The following is an 18,651-nucleotide window of genomic DNA, read 5'->3' on the forward strand; positions in this document are numbered from 1 at the left end:
TTTTTTTTTTTTTTTTTTTTTTTTTTTTTTTTTTTTTTTTTTTTTATCCTGGAGTTCTCTCAAGTGGTGGATATATGATTTCCTAAACCCAACACACACTGGGCCGGGGAATCAGAAAGTGCCCTCCTTGTTCTGCACTGTCTTTTCTAGACCATTCTCTCCAAACACCATTGCTTTGAATTTCATGCCATCAGATTATGTCACCCACCTTCTATATTTTTTGTGGTCATTTAAAGACCTCTGGGCTCACAGTCATTTTATGCAGCACAATTTTTCTGTCACAATTTCTAATGATTTTAATAACCACAAACACTTTCAACATTTTGGCCTCTCAATTACATGACCCTCCTTCCTGCCACAGTCTTGGTCTCTAAGACACCCACACTTATAGGCCAGAGACTTTCAATCCTGGTTTCACTGTAGAGTAATTTGGACATTCATAATATATCAATTTTACATCCAATCCGGAGAAATTAAATCTGACCCAGAGCAACTCTGATTCACTGGTCAAGACTGGTCTAGCATCTGTATTTTTGAGACTCCTCAAGGGGCTGTGATTTCCTGCTAGGGTTGAGGAATACCACTCTAGAAGATTGTCTTTCAGATGAGATCCCTGGACAAGAAGCACCCAGGTCACCTGGGAGGCTGACAGAAATGCAGAATCTCAGGTCTGCCTACCCAGACTTACTGAGTCAAAATGTGCATGTGAATAAGAAATTCAAGGATTTATATGCACATTAAAGTCAGAGAACCACTGGCCAGCTCTTGTCCTTACCACTGATTATTAACTGCAAGCCTTCTAAAACTCCGATGCAGTTTCTTTTACCATATTCTCCATCTTTCTGACTTACTCCCTCTCAGACTCCTATTTTGACAAACTTTCACTGGGCCCTACAATCTATTAAACAAAGCGACCTATCTTGGCTGTCATCCCTCTCACGTTCCCTCCTCTCTCTTCACCACTTTTAAATCGAACCGTTTACCTTATCAACAATCCCTTGCATCAGGAGCTCAGCTCTCCCACCCCTCTCCTTTTCTAAGGCGTTCACTTGGCCGCTCTTCCCGACACCACATTCACAGACTTGCAGAGGAATATGGCCGCGCACAGCCACGTTGAGTGGGCTCATCTGGAATTCATGATAACAGAACTCAAATGGGCCCTTAATTCTGCCAAAAAATCGTACTATATTTTCATCATCTGTTCACTGTCCCATCCTCCTAGACAGCTATTTCACACCTTCTCCACTCTCCTTAAACACCACCTCCCTCTCTATCCTCACTTTCAGCTGATGACCACGATTTCTACTTCACTGAAAAAAAGTGACAATCACGAGACAGCTTCCACAGCTCCCACTACTCACCACCCCACCCCTGTTCTGCACCCTCTCTCTTGTTACTGGGTCAGCTCTCTGTGCTCCCACCTGTCACCTCTCATTTGTACTGTGCCTTCCATTCCCTCGTGCCTGGTCAAGGGCAGGCCCCAGCAATTCTCCTCTCTGTCTCTTAAATCATTAATATTCCCTCTACAGGAGCCATCTCCATCAGCATACAGACAAACACTTAGAACCCTCCCCACTCGTTTCCGCCTGGAGTCACCCCATGTCTTTGCTCACCTTACAAAACGTCTTGGAATACTTGCTTATAACCACTCTCTTCATTTCCTGTCCTCTTCATCTCTGCTGTATCTATTCTAATGCACATTCGCCTCCACCACTTTGCAGGTACTACTCTCTTCAAAGTCACCAATTACTTTCATTTTGTTAGATATACTGGTGAGGTGACTCAGCAGCAGGTTTGACCCAACTGGTTTCTCCCTCTTCCTCACTTGCTTTCTTGGCCAGGGCACTTTTCCTGGTTTTTGTCTTATCTCACTCCATTCCTCACAGCTTCCTGGAGCGAAGGTCTGTTCCCTTGTGGAGGCTCTGTCCTTGGACCTCTTCTTTTTTTCTGTCTTCTATCTATATTCACTTCCTTGGTGAGCTCATCCAGTCTCATGCAGAGGTCTTCTAAATTTATCTCCAGTCTAGACCCTGGCCTTGAACTCCAGACTCATATATCCAAATGACTTCTTTAAACTGCACTGGGTTGTCTAATAACAACCTCCTGAACTGCACTTCCAACCCTGCTCCTCCCACAGCCTTGCTCATCTTAGTTCATGTCAACTCTATCCTTCCAGTTACCTAAACAAAGCCTCAGACTTGGCCTTGACTCCTCTCTACCTCTCTCTTTGCCCACTGGAAGTCAGGGCAGTATATCAGGATCTGACCACTTCTTGTCCCCTCACCACCACCCTCTTCCAGTTCAAGCCTTCATCATTTCCTTCTTGGATTACTGCAACAATTTCCTGTCTTATCTTTGCTTTCCCTCTTGGCCATCAACATTCAGTATTCAACACAATAGAGTGAATGAGCCTGAAACCTTAAGTCGATCGTGCTACACCTCATCTCCAACCCTCCAAAGGCTCCTATCTTGTTTGCTGTCAAAACCAAAGTTCTTATAAAGACCCACTAGGCCCAGCATCACCAGGACCCCTGACCCTTCTGAGATCACCTTGTTCACTTTCTCTATCTGTAGCACGCTGGCTCCTCTGCTAGTCCTCATGAATATCAGTGGTACTCCTGCTTTGGGAATTTTGAGTCTGCTGGTCAATCTGCTTGAAATCACCTTTCCCTTCCCCAGGTATCTGCATAATATGTTCCCTTCTCTTATTTAGTTCTTCAGATGTCACCCTCTCAGTGAGTCATTTCCTGATCAACATTTTTAAAAAATTTTTTAATGTTTATTTTTGAGAGAGAGAGAGAAAGAGAGACCGAGAGATACCACAGAGAGAGATATAGTGTGAGTAGGGGTGGGGGGGAGAGGGACAGAGAGAGAAGGAGACACAGAACTTGAAGCAGGTTCCAGGCTCTGAGCTGTCAGCGCAGAGCCTGATGCAGGGCTTGAACTCAGACTGTGAGATCATGACCTGAGCCAAAGTTGGACACTTAACCGATGGAGCCACCCAGGTGCCTCTCCTGATCAACTTTTAAAACTGCAACATCTCTCTCTGTCTATACTCCCAATCTCTCACCCTCTTTTCTTTATTTTCTCCATGGCACTTCTCACCATTTCATACAGTCTCTATTTCATGTAGCAGTTGTGTCCTCCACCAGAACTTAAGTTCCACAAATTTTGATCTGATTTTTGATCACTGTTACATTCCTGTGGCCTTAAATGATATATAGTGGGTGCTTAGTTGGTATTTGCTGAATGTATGAACAAAACTAACACATGTAGTGAGATCAAGTCTGTTAAATACAGTTTTAAATCTCTATAGAGTGGAGAAATTAATCTTAAATATATTCAATGAGTGCCATTAAATTTTTTAAGTTTATTTATTTATTTTTATTTATTTATTTATTTAGAGAGAGAGTGTGAGTGAGAAGGGGAGGGGCAGAGGGAGAGGGAGAGAGAGAATTCCAAGCAAGCTCCACACTGTTAGTGCAGAGCCTGAAGTGGGGCTTGAACTCATGAACCATGAGATCACAGCCTGAGCCAAAATCAAGAGTTGGACACTCAACTGACTGAGCCACCCAGACACCCATAAATGAGTGTCATTTTAAACATCCCTTCCAAGTAAGTTCTGTAGGGATTAAGAACACACGTTTCTCTTTCCTAAGGTGAAATCTTACAGAGCTGTGCTGGCCTCCAAGCGAACCCACTGGAGAAGTCCTAAGATAGAAGAAGACCTCTAGAATTACGCTAGGAGACCCCCAATGTCTCACTGTCGTTTATGAGTCTGGAAGTGTCCGGTGGCCAGCATGTTTTAACTAAAGTATCTTTGAAAGTAGCATGCTCCTCTAATCCACATTACACCTGTATGTCTGTTGCAGAATTAAAAGAGGGTGTTTGAGTAATTATTGCATACCTTCATCTAGGTGATCATAGTAAACCTGAGCCTAAAATACAACTTCCCAAGAACTTTAATTTTCAATGAACAAAGAGGTAGTAGGCACCTTGTTTTTTTCTCAAATGCATTCCACAAACACTGAGTACCGATGTACTAGGCATGGTGGCAAGTGCTGGGGGATAAAGGGACAAGTCAGATAAGTGCAATGTGTGAGAATAATTCTGTTTATCATGAAAGAGGCTGTCTGAGTCAGGAAGATATATCAATTAAATCTTTACAAATATACCTTTATATTAGCAAAATATATCCTTCTCATGAAGTGTCTCCAGAAGCCACCACCACCAGATAAAGTGATGGTCTTCATCTGCAGTAATTTCACAGGGAGCCTCCTTACATAAACTGTATGTGAAATCCCAAGAAACAGTACAGAATCTCTGGTTGTGCTGAATTTCATTGTATTGAATAGTAATTAATTATATTGTTGCAATGCTATTTATTTGTAAGCTAAGCTTGGTTAATTGGGAGTCAGTACTTGGGTCTGGCCTCTGAATTCTGTTCCTATCTTGCGCATTTCAATGTTTCTTGTTGATTTCACTCTGAGATGTGGCTTCCTCCCACCCCTCCCATTTAGCAAACCATCTGATTTATACATGGGAGAAGTCTTTCTGAGTTGGAAGTTATTTTTAGCTATGTATAAAACATTCAAGAAGAGAGAAAAATAGGTTGTAGTTCAGAAAACAATAAAAGGCTTTGCCCATAAACCATAACTTGTCTTCAGGGCTGCAGTGAGGCAAAGTAGTGTTTCTGTCCTTGTGACTCAGTAACTGCAGTCTTTTCAATAATTTGGGGCACATTTGAAGTCATCGACTCAAGGGTTTATAAAGAAATTGGAATTTATTAACAGGTAATAAAAATAGTTACAAGGCAATGTTAGATGACCTATTTGCATATTCTGCTGTTATGTTTCGTGTTGATTAATGCCATTGTGTGCAATTGAAAATCTTACTTTAAGAAGCAGTTTCTAAAGTACCAGCTGAGAGGGTTGCTCTCAAACCAGATTGCGTGGGTTCAAAATTGAACTGTCACTTCGTGTCTCTCTTAAGTTTCTTACCTTAGATGTGCCTCAGGGTCCTCATTTACAAGATGAGGATAATCCTCGAATGCATTCCACAAGGTTTATAAAGATCAAATGAGTTAACAGGGGCACCTGGGTGGCTCAGTTGGTTAGGCGTTCCACTCTGGATTTCAGCCCAGGTCATGATCCCATGGTTCACGAGATCCAGCCCATGTCAGGCTCTGTGCTGACAACATGGGGAGCCTGCTTGGAATTATCTCTCTCCCCCTCCATACCCCTCCCCTGCTTGCGCGTCCGCACATGCTCGCTCGCTTTCTCTCAAAATAAATAAATAAACTTAAAAAATGAGTTAATTACACAAATTACATAGTGTCTGATGTACGGTAAATTCTTAAGTTATTATTAATATCAATTAAGGATATACTTAAAGGAGATAGGACAAAACTCAAACTTCTCTAAAATAACAGCAGAGAAATGGTGTAAATTTAAAAACAAAAAAGAAAATATCTTCATGTCTGAATTCCTTTAGCTTTTTCTGACATTTTCTTTTTTATTGAGACAAAGTCAACTTACCATTAGATTACATCTCTTTAAGACTGTACTAGAAATATATAAATGATTAAGTATTAAATTGGCCAATCTAGTTTGTACGCTAAACCTAAATACATATTTCCATTTAAACCTTGTGAATCCATAACTCTAGAGATGTCATTAGCATGCATGTGCTTTAGAGAAAGTATAACATGGCATTTTAATCAGTCTGTGCAACTAGTATTTTCTAATTCTTTTAGATTAAAAGCAAATCATCACACTACATTAATGTTTTAAAGGTATAACAAGAACAGATTTTTGATAAAAGAAATTTTACCAAGATTAATTTGAGAAATACCCATTACTGTACTTAATAATAAGGTATAAATCACAGGCAATTTATATATTACTTTTACCTAGACCCAGACCATCCACATGTTTATAGTTTTGGTTTTTCCTTTAAGTTTCCCAATGCTGTTTCCCTGCTACTTCAAGTTAGTCATCATCACTCATTCTTTTTTTTTAACGTTCAAAATGTTTATCATTTGTTTTTAAGCCACAGCAACAGCTCAATATAGTACACGATATACAGAGAAAAGACAAAGAATAGTTTAACATCGGCTTTATGAAATTAAGTGGCTCCAGATAGACATCTAGGTTGGTTTCAAGTTTTTGTCTTAAATATTAATATTCTAAAAAAGTAAACTGATTCTTACAGAGTCTAAGGAAATAAATGATTTTTTTAGGCAAATGTTTATTTTATATGAACAATTTGGCCCTTGCAACGTGAAAAGAATTTCACACATGTCGACTTAATGAAATAGGCTTTTTTGGCAACACTCTTATTTTTTCTCAGTACCCCATGATATTCATTCTATCCTCTCTTTTTAGTGATAAGATACGTTCTTGTTTTTGCTATCTGGACCTGTAAAGCCCCCAGATTTGTTTGAGTATGCGCTGAGAAATTCCAAGGTACCTATTTGTGTGTGTGTGTGTGTGTGTGTGTGTGTGTGTGAGACATGATGAACGGAAACACCCGAGTTACTCCAGGATCTGGGCCCGGGTTGGCCTCTCACTGGTGCTCTACAGGGAAACAGTGTGATCACAGAAAAGAGCCATCAGACCTAACCTCTCTATCATCGCTACCCTGCTCACTCTTCTGGGACCAAACACAGGTTCACTTTCAAAGCTAACACTGGGACTGGATGTAGTTTGATTTCAGGGGCATCAGGAAAGCATCCCTGCTCTCAAAAGATGCAGCCCAAATTTTTGGCAGTGTCTTGAAATGTCTTTAGGAAAGCTAGTTTGTAATCCCACCATTAGAAGGTTCTCTTTACATGCAAATGACCTGAGAAATAACACCTTGATCTAAACCATATAAAGTATTACAAAACTTGGCATATAAACCAAGGGAAAACTCTTTTCAGTTCGGATAAAGAAGAGTTTGAAGGCACGTGGATTTCAAAATGGAATTCAAGTAACCAGCAATATGCAAAATTTTCTATGGGGGTACACAAACAAAAACATGTTTAAGGGGATCTGTGTTTGTATCTTTTTTAAAAAAAAGTTTATTTGAGAGAGAGGGCGGGGGAGAGGGAGAGGGGGGAGAGGGGCAGAGAAAAGGGAGAGAGAGAGAGAATCCCAAGTAGGCTCTGCACTGTCAGTGCAGAGCCCAATGTGGGGCTGGAACTCATGGACTATGAGATCATCACCTGAGCAGAAACCAAGAGTTGGACATTTAACCAACTCAGCCACCCAAGCGGACCTGTATTTGTATCTTTAACTCCCATATGCACTCCGTCCTGATACTCATTGTGCTAAAAACTTGTCTCCTGCTTTTCAAACCGAAGCCATCTCTTGCATCACAATCTTACCTGATACATTGTTGGGGGTGTCAAAACCTCCAGGGTAGCACAAGTTAGGTGCAAACTAGTTGGGAAGATTAGTGTGGTATTTGAGAGAGTAAGGGACTAAAATCACAGGGTAACAAATCTGTTTGCAAATGAGGTAATCGCAATTCTTGGCATTCATCAAAATTGAAGGAAGGAGGACCTAATATGCCAGCTAATGGGTCACTGAACCTAATAGCTGATAATAGAACACTATCTGATTTAGTGTCTTTACTAGTTTAAAAGACTTTTACAAATTAAGATTCAAGTTTAATAAACAAAAGGAACATCTGGTACAAAACGAAAGATACTTTAAAATATTTTTAACGTGCACATTTTTACCCAACTGCATTCCATCAAATTCCATCCTAATGACACATTCTATGTGCACGCATCCATATGCTGTGACTCACCTGTGTTAAACCTAACTGAACACGCTGGGGTTTATTATTTTTTTAGGCAACATGGTCTGTGGCAAGGATGTTGAACAAAGTGAGATAGTTCTGTAAAGAGCAATCTTCATATTGTGAGATCTTGTTCAACATTCAACCAAGAAAAGAGAAACAAAAATAAGGTCATCTTACTTTAGGGAAAAATGTTAGCAAACAGGAAAACATGCAAGTTTCCCAGAAGGCATCTGTATCACTTGCAAGACTATTCCCAACTCTGCCTTGCTGAATCCTGTGTTCAGAAGTGGCACTCACTGGTCACTTTTTCCACCTCTTTGACTTTTTGAGCCCCTAGGTCATCAACATATTACTCAATATTTTTGTGATCTTCCTTAATTTAAGCAGATGTCTTCCTTCCTTCCTTCCTTCCTTCCTTCCTTCCTTCCTTCCTTCCTTTTTTAATAGGCCGAATAGGCCCAAAGATAGGAACTCCTCTCAAAGCTCTTCCTTTTTCTATCAGGTCACCCACAAACATGCACATGTCTTCAGTCCATCCTGAAAACAAACCAACAATGAAATTACTCTAGGACATACCTGCTTTTCCCAGCTGTTCTTCCACATTTTCTTTCCCTTTGTGGCTAAACTGTCTTCAGCTCTTCATCTGCCCACCGACCCTTCACTTTAGTGCTGTCTGGATTCATGCTTAGCACCCCAACTGCATTTTCAGAGGCAACCAGCAGCCCCCCTAACTTCCCAGTCCGACAGCACTCTTTCCCTCTGCTACTTTCATGCCACGTAATTATCTGTTCTTTCTCAAACCTCTTTCCTGGGTCCCTTTATTTCATCCACTATGTTTCACATAGTCCTCCGCAGGGTTCTCTCTTTCATTTTCCTCCTTTTAATTTTATGGTAGTGGTCCTCAACTTTGTGCATCAGAATCACCCGGGGAGGTTTTAAGATCTGCTTGCGTCTGGGCCCCACCTGCAGAGATTCTGACTGAATTGGGCTTATGAGGGGCCCAGGCATTGGTGTTTCTCCGAGCTCCTCAGGTGATGTTAATGTGCAGCCAGGTTTGCAAACAACTGGCCTATATATACACTGGTGATCTCATTCATTCTCATGGCTGTTCACTCAAAAATCAATCCCTTCAATCCCAGTTTTTGGTAAGCTCCATTCATATTTTCAATGGCTTTCTTGATAACTCCATCTGAATGCTCAACCAATATGAAAAACAAAACATGTGCTGAATTGATCTCAGTATCACCTCACATCATCTATAAGCTTGGTCCTTCTGGTTTTCTTTTCAAATATGGAGCCATTATCCTCTCAATCCTAAACTCGAAGCTTACAGTAATCCTCATAGCTTTCTTCAAAACCATTCTATGAAGTTATGGACGTTACCTAAAATGGTTTTCAAACCTGGCCCCTCTTCTATGTCCCTAAGTTTAAGTACTGTGATGTTATTTTAATTCCAACAGTTCTTACTAAAAAGTTAATCTTAAAAATAATAGCTTCAATTAAAATGTTCTCCACTGTGTCATTGTTTCCAGGTTAAAATCCAAACTTGATATGAAATCTTTTACAAGCTGGCCTCAATTACTGCTCTAGCTTCACCTTCATCACTTAGTACCACTCTCTAGGCATACTGAACTTCCTAAAGGTTCCTTAGCATGTGAGCGTCATTAACGTGGCCACTCACTGTATTTTCTGTCACTCTACCCAGAATGCTTTTCTCCTCCTTTTCTGCTGAGAGAACTTTACTCATTCTTCAATATTCACCTCAGAAGACACTTTCATTCTGAAGCCCTTTTTGTCTGTCTTCCTTTAGTGTGCACCTGTAGCAATCTTTTCAAACCATCTATCATACTGTACTGTAATAATCTGTGTAAAGTTTGTGCCTGGGAGTTCTTGAGAGCACGATTACTCATGTGTATATGATATCTCCAATACTGATCAATACTGATACATTTTGAACATCTCTGAATATATATGTTTACTTTTGTGTTCAGAGTATCTATTATAGTACCCTAGCAGAGATGTTCAAAATGTATTTATTGTTTATCCAGTGAATATTTGTTGAGTATCTACTATGTGACCTCACTATTTCTGATACCTGGGATGCATCAATAAACCAAAAAGACAAAGTCTACCCTCCAAGTGATTCCCAAGAAAGAATACAATATATGAACAAATAAATACACTGGATAGTTTCAGTGGTCCTTAGGGCTGGGAAAAAAAAAAAAAAAAAAGAAAGAAAAGAGTGCTATACAGTGCTTTAGATTAAGAGTCAGAAAACATTTTCTGTGAAGGGACATGTACTAAGTATTTTAGGCTCTGTGGGCCAAGGTCTCTAAACTGTTGGCATAGACAATATGTAAATGAGCATGTAAATAAAACCTTTATTTACAAAAACAGATGGTGGGCTGTATTTGGCCTGCAGGCTATAGTTTGCTGACTCTTTCATTTTAGATGATAGGGAAGGCTTCTCGGTAGAGCCAACTCAGCATTAGAACATGAATTTCTAGAAACAGCCAGTCATCCTGAGCCAGAGTGTTCCAGGTATACAGAAGAGCAATTATAAAAGTCATTGTTTGTGAAGCAGGAATAAAGCCTTCATGACTGAAGTGTGGTGAAAAAAAGAAAGAATGAATACATGAACAGAGGCAAGAATGTGTGCCCATATAGAAAGTAAAATTACTACTGTCAGTGGCAAATTTTTGTAAGGAAGAAGTCCCTTAATTGAGTTATGTAGCCACATTCAGAGAGATGTAACAAAGACATGACTGCACAGGAAAATAAAAGTCAGTAGGATCTACTGAAAATTAGCTATTCATTGAGTATCCATCAAATAGCAACAATGCACTGAGGATTATTGCAGGTGCTAGAAATTAGACAAAATGTGGAATAATTATGACTATTAAAGTTTAAGATGATCACAGTGTTGGATTCTATTGATTCTTAGCAATGCATATACATATTTGATTTCTAGAAGCATAAATATGACTTTGAAGTACTGAGAAGTACTGCTTGTAACAGAACTGAGAGCAGTGCTTTGATAAAACAAACAAACAAACAACAACAACAAAAAAAGGTGACCTGAGAACATATATATATAGAGAAGATACCAATTAATTCTATTTTAGGAAAATATTTTGGAAGAAAATTTTGGAAAAAAATTCTGTCACCAAATGAAATATGTTTAAAAATCATTGAGATATTCTAACAAAATGGACCAGAAGTTTGTTCAATTTCTCTTTTGCATTCTAAAATTTTCATTTTTTTTGTGAAGTGTGTGTAGATAATAATAACAAATAGCACAAATCAACATGCTTATTCTACCTTTGGAAAATTGATGAGAATGATGTAACACTTTTTAAATAAATGACTTTTCCCCAAAAGACATCTTTGGATATTTTGGATATTTTGGACATCTTTTGGATATTTGGATATTTTGAGATTAGCTCATGAAAATCAATAGAATAGGCCTACACATAATTTGTGTCATTTTAATGAACTAAATTTCCAAAACATAGCCAATAAAACTTGTTTTTGTTACAGGAAAAGATACGGACTTGGGAATTGCCAGACTTGGTTCTGTAGCCAGGCCCTCCCACTTGCCAAGCTTGCAGCCTTGTGAGGCTGGAAGCTCCCAGAAGCACGATCCTCACATGTACAGAGGGAAGGACCTTCTTCCCAGGGCTGTGGGAGGATTTAATGAGATATGGAAGGGAAAGCACCTGGAATTGGGAGGTAGTCATAAATTTAATTTAATTGCTTCTTCACTGAGTTTACCCCAAACAGAACTATATCTCTATAAATGTTTTTTAAATGTTGATGATTCAGTGTTCAATTCTCTATTAAGAAGGACATATCTTTAGGGGCATCCGGGTGGCTCAATCGGTTAAGTGTCCAACTTTGGCTCAGGTCATGATTTTGCAGTTTGTGGGTTTAAGCCACACATCGGGCTCTGTGCTGACAGCTCAGAGCCTGGAGTCTGCTTTGGATTCTGTGTCTCCTTCTCTGTCTGCCCCTCCTCTGCCCAGGCTCTGTCTTTCTCTCTGTCTCTCAAAAATAAATAAACACTATTTTTTTTTAAAAGGAGGACATATCTTCATATTCATAATACTAATCAGAAAAAAAAAAACTAAGAGAAATCTTTCAATCTTCCACTGCATAGGGCTATTGGTATTGGTTTATGAGTCTTCATTACTAAAACTCTCCCACTGAGGAAAGTTTCCCCTTATTTACAGCCTCAATCCTGCCTAGTGTATGTACCAGAAGAGAGGCCATATTTCTAGCCCTCCTATATGAGAACTGGTTCCCAGCTCTTCTAGAGAGGATAAAATGTTTAGAAATCCCTCCAACAGTTAGATCTTTCAGTTCTATTGATGCCTTCGGTCTGGCAGAGAGTTCTCAAAACCCTGACATGATTTTATTAATGAATATGAGTGATTCCCAATTTGATTATAAGTTTCAGGACTGGAGCATATTGACCCCATATTGTGTGTTCCCAGAAAAGATGTATAAAACTGTCATCCCTTCCTGTGTGTGGTGTGATTTAAGAATCAACTTTTTTTTATGGCTCCTAGATGCACGGTTTTATAGCTTTACTGTTACTGATGTTTTATAAAATTCGGAACTATTGGCTATATAAGTGCTGTGAGGGGGTAAAAAAAAAAAAAAAGGTTTTGCAGCAAAACATGGGGATCATTTTTCAATGGCTCAGGCTTCTACAACCTTTTTTGAACAGCCATTTAAGCATTCAACAACCTCATGTTTCAAATCTCCCCCCTAAAAACTTTATTCTTCAGTTTAAATTTAAGTTTTGATTTATCATCAGCAAAGACAGAGAAAAGTGGATTAACATTCCCAACAGATTATCCATTGATAACTCATAATTAAATATAGGATAAATTATAATCTCTAGTTTAATCTGGACTTCCCATACTCATTTCCCCACCTTTATTCACTCCCCTTATTTATCTTTCTAAATAAGCAGCATAAAAGCTAAGCTACCCAAGACAGGTCCCCAAACTTCTAATGTTAAGAGTATACAAAGTGGGGGAGTCACTTACATAAAATAATTATTTTCCAAACAGTATTTATCTTTGGTAATTTTTTTTCATGGTTTACTACTAAAACTGTGTAAAATGGAACCACATTCTTATTTTACTATTAAAAAATAAAACACAAATATTTGGGCAAAATGATGTAATAAAAACAAATCAACAGCCGTGTCCTCCTCCCTGTTGCCTTGTCCCTTCCACACCTCTGGGCAAAGAGAATGTATCCCAGGATGATGCACACATCAGGGGCTTTTTAGGAAGGCCTGGCACTAACTAGTATTAGCAATCGCAACGATTTCCAAACAGATTAAATGTTTTCTTTTAGTGGTTCCTGTGTTTTGTTTAAGCAATTCAGTGCCACAGTAAGAAAAAAAAATTACAATCTAAATTCCATTCTTAGTTTCCAACCATTTTTAAAAGAACAATCGTGACAACATATTTGAAACCACAGTAGTAGAGACCTTATCACAACTATGTTGATGTTTTACCTTTAGATAATAAAAGTACACAGTTCGATATTATTAAACATTAGGAACGTGAGCCATATTCGCTAGAGTGTACACACTTTACATTCTGAACTAAACAAAAGGCTTTATGTAAAAGCATACCTAGAATATGCTTTGACTACCTTCAGGAAGACTAATGGATTGGTTTCATATGTCTCTTCTTCATACTGCCAGAATCAACACAAGGGTAGAGGCATTGCTTGCAATAGAAATAATTTGGCTACAACTCCATCTCTGTAAAACCATGCCAAGTATGGAGCCCAAACGCCAGTAGAACAACAATAGAAGCAAAGGAAATTTTTCCATTCATCAGAAAGCTGCAAAGTTAAGGTACATGGAGACAAATAAGCAGAAATTATAACAAATCATAAATCTGATGATTTACATATCTTTACAACAGCTTCAACATAATCCTATAGGCTGAGTTTTGTGATTTCTTTCAGTGTGAGCTTTTATATCAATAAAGCTAAATCCTTTCTGAGAGTTTTAAGTACTTCTACTTAAGAACTTGTTTCTTTTTGTACTTCAGGGTAAATGACATACCTGAATGTTACCAAATAGGGCAATGAAATCAAAGGAAAAAAAAAAAGGAAGGATCACTTAAATTGTTTACAGAGTTCTTTTTGGAGATAGCAATTTTCTGATCAAAATTAAACTAACAATGAGAGGTGCTCAGCTTTTCCCCCAGAAGCTACTGGCACCCTTTGCCCTTTAGATACATGAACTTGTTAACAGTGTGATTGGCTAAAGAATTGTCTAATCATATATGTCAATAATAAAGAACAAAGCACCTTGCAGTTTTCTCTCCTATTCTACTCCCCTGTGAAAGACAGATGTGTTGTGTCTAATTATTCACTGATTGGTATCGGGAGAAACATTAACATAATTGGCACATTTGTTCTAATTAACAGAGAGAAACTGCCACATGCCACCCAACATGAAAAGTGACTCCAGCAACTATTAGCTAGAAAAACCCTCATCTATCAGAAAGGTTACTCCATTGAACTCAAACTGGGGCCCCTCGAGTCAGAACACGGAGACTGGAAATGACACAACAGAGTTGTGAAGAGTGTGTACACCTGAGAGGATGGCGATTCAGCCTGGAGTCACTAGATGCAGGTACATTAATCAAACAAATGGGAAAAGCAATTATGGGGTGATTATCAAATGCACACTGAGCCAAGCCAAGCTTCTAGAAAGAGCATTAGCTAGAAGCTGAGAGTCTGCCAAGTTTCACTGACTGGTTTAGAAGTGACAAGTTTGATGGTTTTCCTGTATTTGTTTGTTTTAACCTTGCTCTTTAGACCAGTGGTTCTCCAACTTTGTTGGGTTGCAGAATCACGTGGGGAGCTATTAAAAATCTTGATAGCCATGGGGCGCCTGGGTGGCTCAGTCAGTTAAGCGGCCAACTTTGGCTCAGGTCACGATCTCGCTGTCCGTGAGTTCGAGCCCCACGTCGGGCTCTGGGTTGATGGCTCAGAGCCTGGAGCCTGCTTCCGATTCTGTCTCCCTCTCTCTCTGCCCCTCCCCCGTTCATGCTCTGTCTCTCTGTCTCAAAAATGAATAAACGTTTAAAAAAAAATTAAAAAAAAAATCTTGATAGCCAGACTGTACCATGTACCAATTCCCAGATGACCCCAAAGTGCACCCTCGTTTGAGAACCAGTACTACAGACTGGTTCTAACGTTCTTGCTAAAAATGCAGATTCGGAGTAAGTAGCCTGCTGTGGGGCCTGAAATTCTGCTTTTCTACGAAGTTCCAAGGTCATATCAACACAGATAATCTATGCATCTCACTTTGAGTAGTAGTAAGACCTAGAAAATTCTAAAGGATGACTATAGGTAATATCCTGCTGGAGACTTTTACCACCTAGAGTTTGGCTCCAATTGCTCCAGAGTTTGCAATCCCAGAATTATTTTCTTCTGATTTCTTACCCTGGCAACACCTTCTCACCATCTCTTGTAGGTATTTCTTATGACTAAAAACATCTTCATTATACATATACATATACATATACAGATACAGATACATATACATATGCCTCATTATATATCTTCATTATGTTCTTTACCCATAAAAGTTGTGCATAAAAAGTGTCTTAAAATACAAGAAGCAAGAAGCCATTAAAAAAAAAAGTGTGTAAAAGGACGAGAGCTTTCTCCCTCCATCCTACATCTCCCCCACAGCTATTGTGGAGACAATGTTCTAGATGTTCTCTCTGGTCAAGAATAGAAGGCTACTTTGTTTAGGCGTTCATTGGCTTGTCAGATTTGCAATAAAATAAGAAACTTATTCACTTCTGGGTTGACTACTGTCCAAAATACTCTGTACCTTTCAATAGGTTTGTGAAAGTATGTGTGTTTTTATGCTTTAAAGTGTTGGTCTTTCAAGCATGTTGAAATTATCCTTAGACAATTGTTAAAAAAAAAGCCAAAGAATAAAAAAAAACAAGTGGAAAATGTAGTGACATTTTGCTCAGTTGTAACTTCTGCAAAGGGAAAGAATTTGCTAAGAAAGGAATTTGTTTTCCTATTGAGGAAACACTCCCTTAATTGCACATATGTCTGGCTTATTGCTTTTGAGAGCTGAATGTACACAGACCATACTGCGGAGGCAAACTTGTCTTGAAGTCTGAAAACTTCCATTCCTAAAGCCTAAGTTCAACTATGAGAAGATAAAAGCACGCTGACCTAATGAACTATTAAATTAACTAACAGCGACAACCACTCAAAATGCCCAGAGTAGAATGACTATATCTAATAATATCTTCCAAGGGAGCAAAATGGCACTGAAATGTCCTTAAAATGCCATTTTTTTTCAGGGCAAAGCAACTATACATTGACTGGTCTATAGATAGTTCCTAACGAGTCTTTACTACAAACTTGCCTTTCAGGATAAGGAATTCTCAGCATTTCTTATTTACCACATAAGAGTGGGACTCTTACTAAGTCTGGCCACCTTTAGAAGTACCGGCTTTCGGGGCGCGCCTGGGTGGCTCAGTTGGTTAAGTGTCTAACTTCAGCTCAGGTCATGATCTCATGGTTTGTGGGTTCCAGCCCTGTGTCGAGCTCTGTGCTGACAGCTCAGAGCCTGGAGCCTGCTTTGGATTCTGTGTCTCCCTCCTTCTCTGTCCCTCCCCCCACTTGTGCTCTGTCTCTCTCTCTCTCAAAAATAATAAAAAACACTTTAAAAATTTAAAAAAAAAGTATGGGATTTCTACACTTTCTGGTCACTAGGTTGCCATTTCTCACCCCCAGTGAATTTACCCCCAGTAAATAGTGCCTATAGACCTACGGAGAGAATCACTGAAAGAAGTTTCCAAGCAAGAGAACTTACTGAAGAAACAGATACACTTTTCTTAAGAAATAAGGGTAACAGAAATAAAAGATCATTGTGCCTTGTGATTAAAGATACATTCTAGGTCATTGTCTGTTGCCAGTAAGAGAGAGACTGTGTTTGAAAACAGCTGCACTTTAGCATGGAAGATTTTACTTTCTCCTGAAAACATTTTCTAGATCTTATTCATTTCGTAAGAGCAAATTTAAAAATCATGTTCAGAAATTTTTATTCCCCCCCAAAAGAATTTTGTATTCTGGCAGAAATTAAAATATGTCCTTTATTTCACCATCTCTCTCCATCTCTTTTACTCCCACCTTAAGACAAGCAACCATTTTCTCTTGCTTTAGGTTCAGGCAAGATCCCCTAAATGGGTCCCTGTTTCCATTCTTACACTACTGAAGTCTGTTTTCCATGCAGCAGCAGGAATGATATATATATATATATATATATGTCTTTGAAAGACATAGTTATATGCAGAGCTGACCATAAGCCCAGATAACCACATAAACCAAGTTAAAAATAATAACATTAAACAATGCCAACATCCATTAAAAAAAAAACAAAACAGTGAGAATATATATATATATATACCACAACATGATAATTCCTTACTTAAAATCTCCAGGGGTTTTTCATGCATTCAGAGATCAGTCTAAACTACTCACCATTTCTGTAATTCCACAAAGTCATCCTCCTATAAGTCCACAAAACCCTCCTCAAGGCTTCACTGTGTCTCTGAAACATTGGCCTCTTTTCTTTTTTTAATTTAGTGTTGTTAATGTTTATTTATTTTTGAGAGAGAGAGAGACAGAGTGTGAGCAGGGGGAGGAGCAGAGAGAGAGGGAGACACAGAATCCGAAGTAGTCTCCAAGCTCTGAGGTGTCAGCACAGAGCCCGATGCAGGGCTTGAACTCAGGAACCATGAGATCATGACCCAAACTGAAGTGGGACCCTTAGCCAATTGTGCCACCCAGGCGCCCTTATCCCTACACTGGCCTCTTTTTAAATCTAAAGCCACATCAACTCTTTCTCAGGGTATTTTGCTCCCCCTGCATGGAACTTCCTGACCCAAACATTTTTAAAACTGGTTCTTTCCTGTCATTCAGACCTCAGCTCATAGAGCACCTCCACAGAGATTCTCCTTGGACTCTGAAGTGACTTCCAATCCCCAATAACCATCAACCTCTGAAATATGACCTTGTCTTACTTCTTTTAACTTGCAACTATCTGGCAATTCCTTGGTCATTTATTTCTATTCTTGTGTAGTCATTTTTTGTTTTGTTTTAACCCGTTAGGGACTTTGGCTGACTTGTATCTCCTGCAACTAGAAGGGTACCCAGCACAGAGGGAAGAGACAATAAATATTTCTTGAATGAATGAATGATTAAAAAACAAAAGCTGCATGCTGTGCTAGAGCTCAAAGGAACCACTATGTATGAGCACGGAGTGAAGCCACAATCTATTATAAGTCCAAAAAAGGTTTATAATTTCTTACTGTTTTTTTTTTTTTTTTAATGGATGCTGGAATCGTTTAATGTTATTATTTTTAACTTGGTTTACGTGGTTATCTGGGCTTATGGTCAGCTCTGCATATAACTATTAGAGGCAGATATTGGAAGAAAAACTTAAGGGGTAACCATAATAAAGAGGTGATGCTGGCAACTGTAGATTGAACCAATACAAAGCTTGCAAGCTGCCTAGTAGTCAGGAAGCCTAATACTTGCGCAAAACTTTTTGCAAGGCTGATATAATCAGCTCGCAAAAAAAAAAAAAAAAAAATCAGCAGCTTGTTGCTACACACGTGCTAGGGGAAAACTCCAACAGATATCACTGAGCGCTGAAAGCAGTCTCTCTCTTCAAATTTGTATTCAAGCCCTTCTTTTCTCTCTTTCGCCTACAAAGGACAGAAAGCACGGCTTGGAAGACAATGCACCTGCATGGAAATGCAGCCACATGAAGTCCCCATT

At 39.0% G+C, this 18,651-nt stretch overlaps 1 protein-coding gene across 2 annotated transcripts in view; it reads right to left on the reverse strand.

Annotated features, from left to right (window-relative positions):
• Window positions 1-18,651, reverse strand: part of UNC5C (unc-5 netrin receptor C) — a 357,621-nt gene that overhangs the window by 78,955 nt on the left and 260,015 nt on the right. Inside the window, exon 1 of one of the 2 annotated variants that reach the window (XM_049630897.1) lies at window positions 1,614-3,343. The exons of the other annotated variant lie outside the window; for it this stretch is intronic. Coding sequence (XP_049486854.1) covers window positions 1,614-1,658 — 45 coding nt within the window. The 5' untranslated portion in view covers window positions 1,659-3,343. Of the gene's footprint in view, window positions 1-1,613; window positions 3,344-18,651 lie in introns of those variants that run through there. 2 annotated transcript variants of the gene reach the window in all.

Source organism: Panthera uncia, chromosome B1 (genome assembly GCF_023721935.1).
Source record: "Panthera uncia isolate 11264 chromosome B1, Puncia_PCG_1.0, whole genome shotgun sequence".
NCBI classification, from domain to species: Eukaryota; Metazoa; Chordata; class Mammalia; order Carnivora; family Felidae; genus Panthera; species Panthera uncia.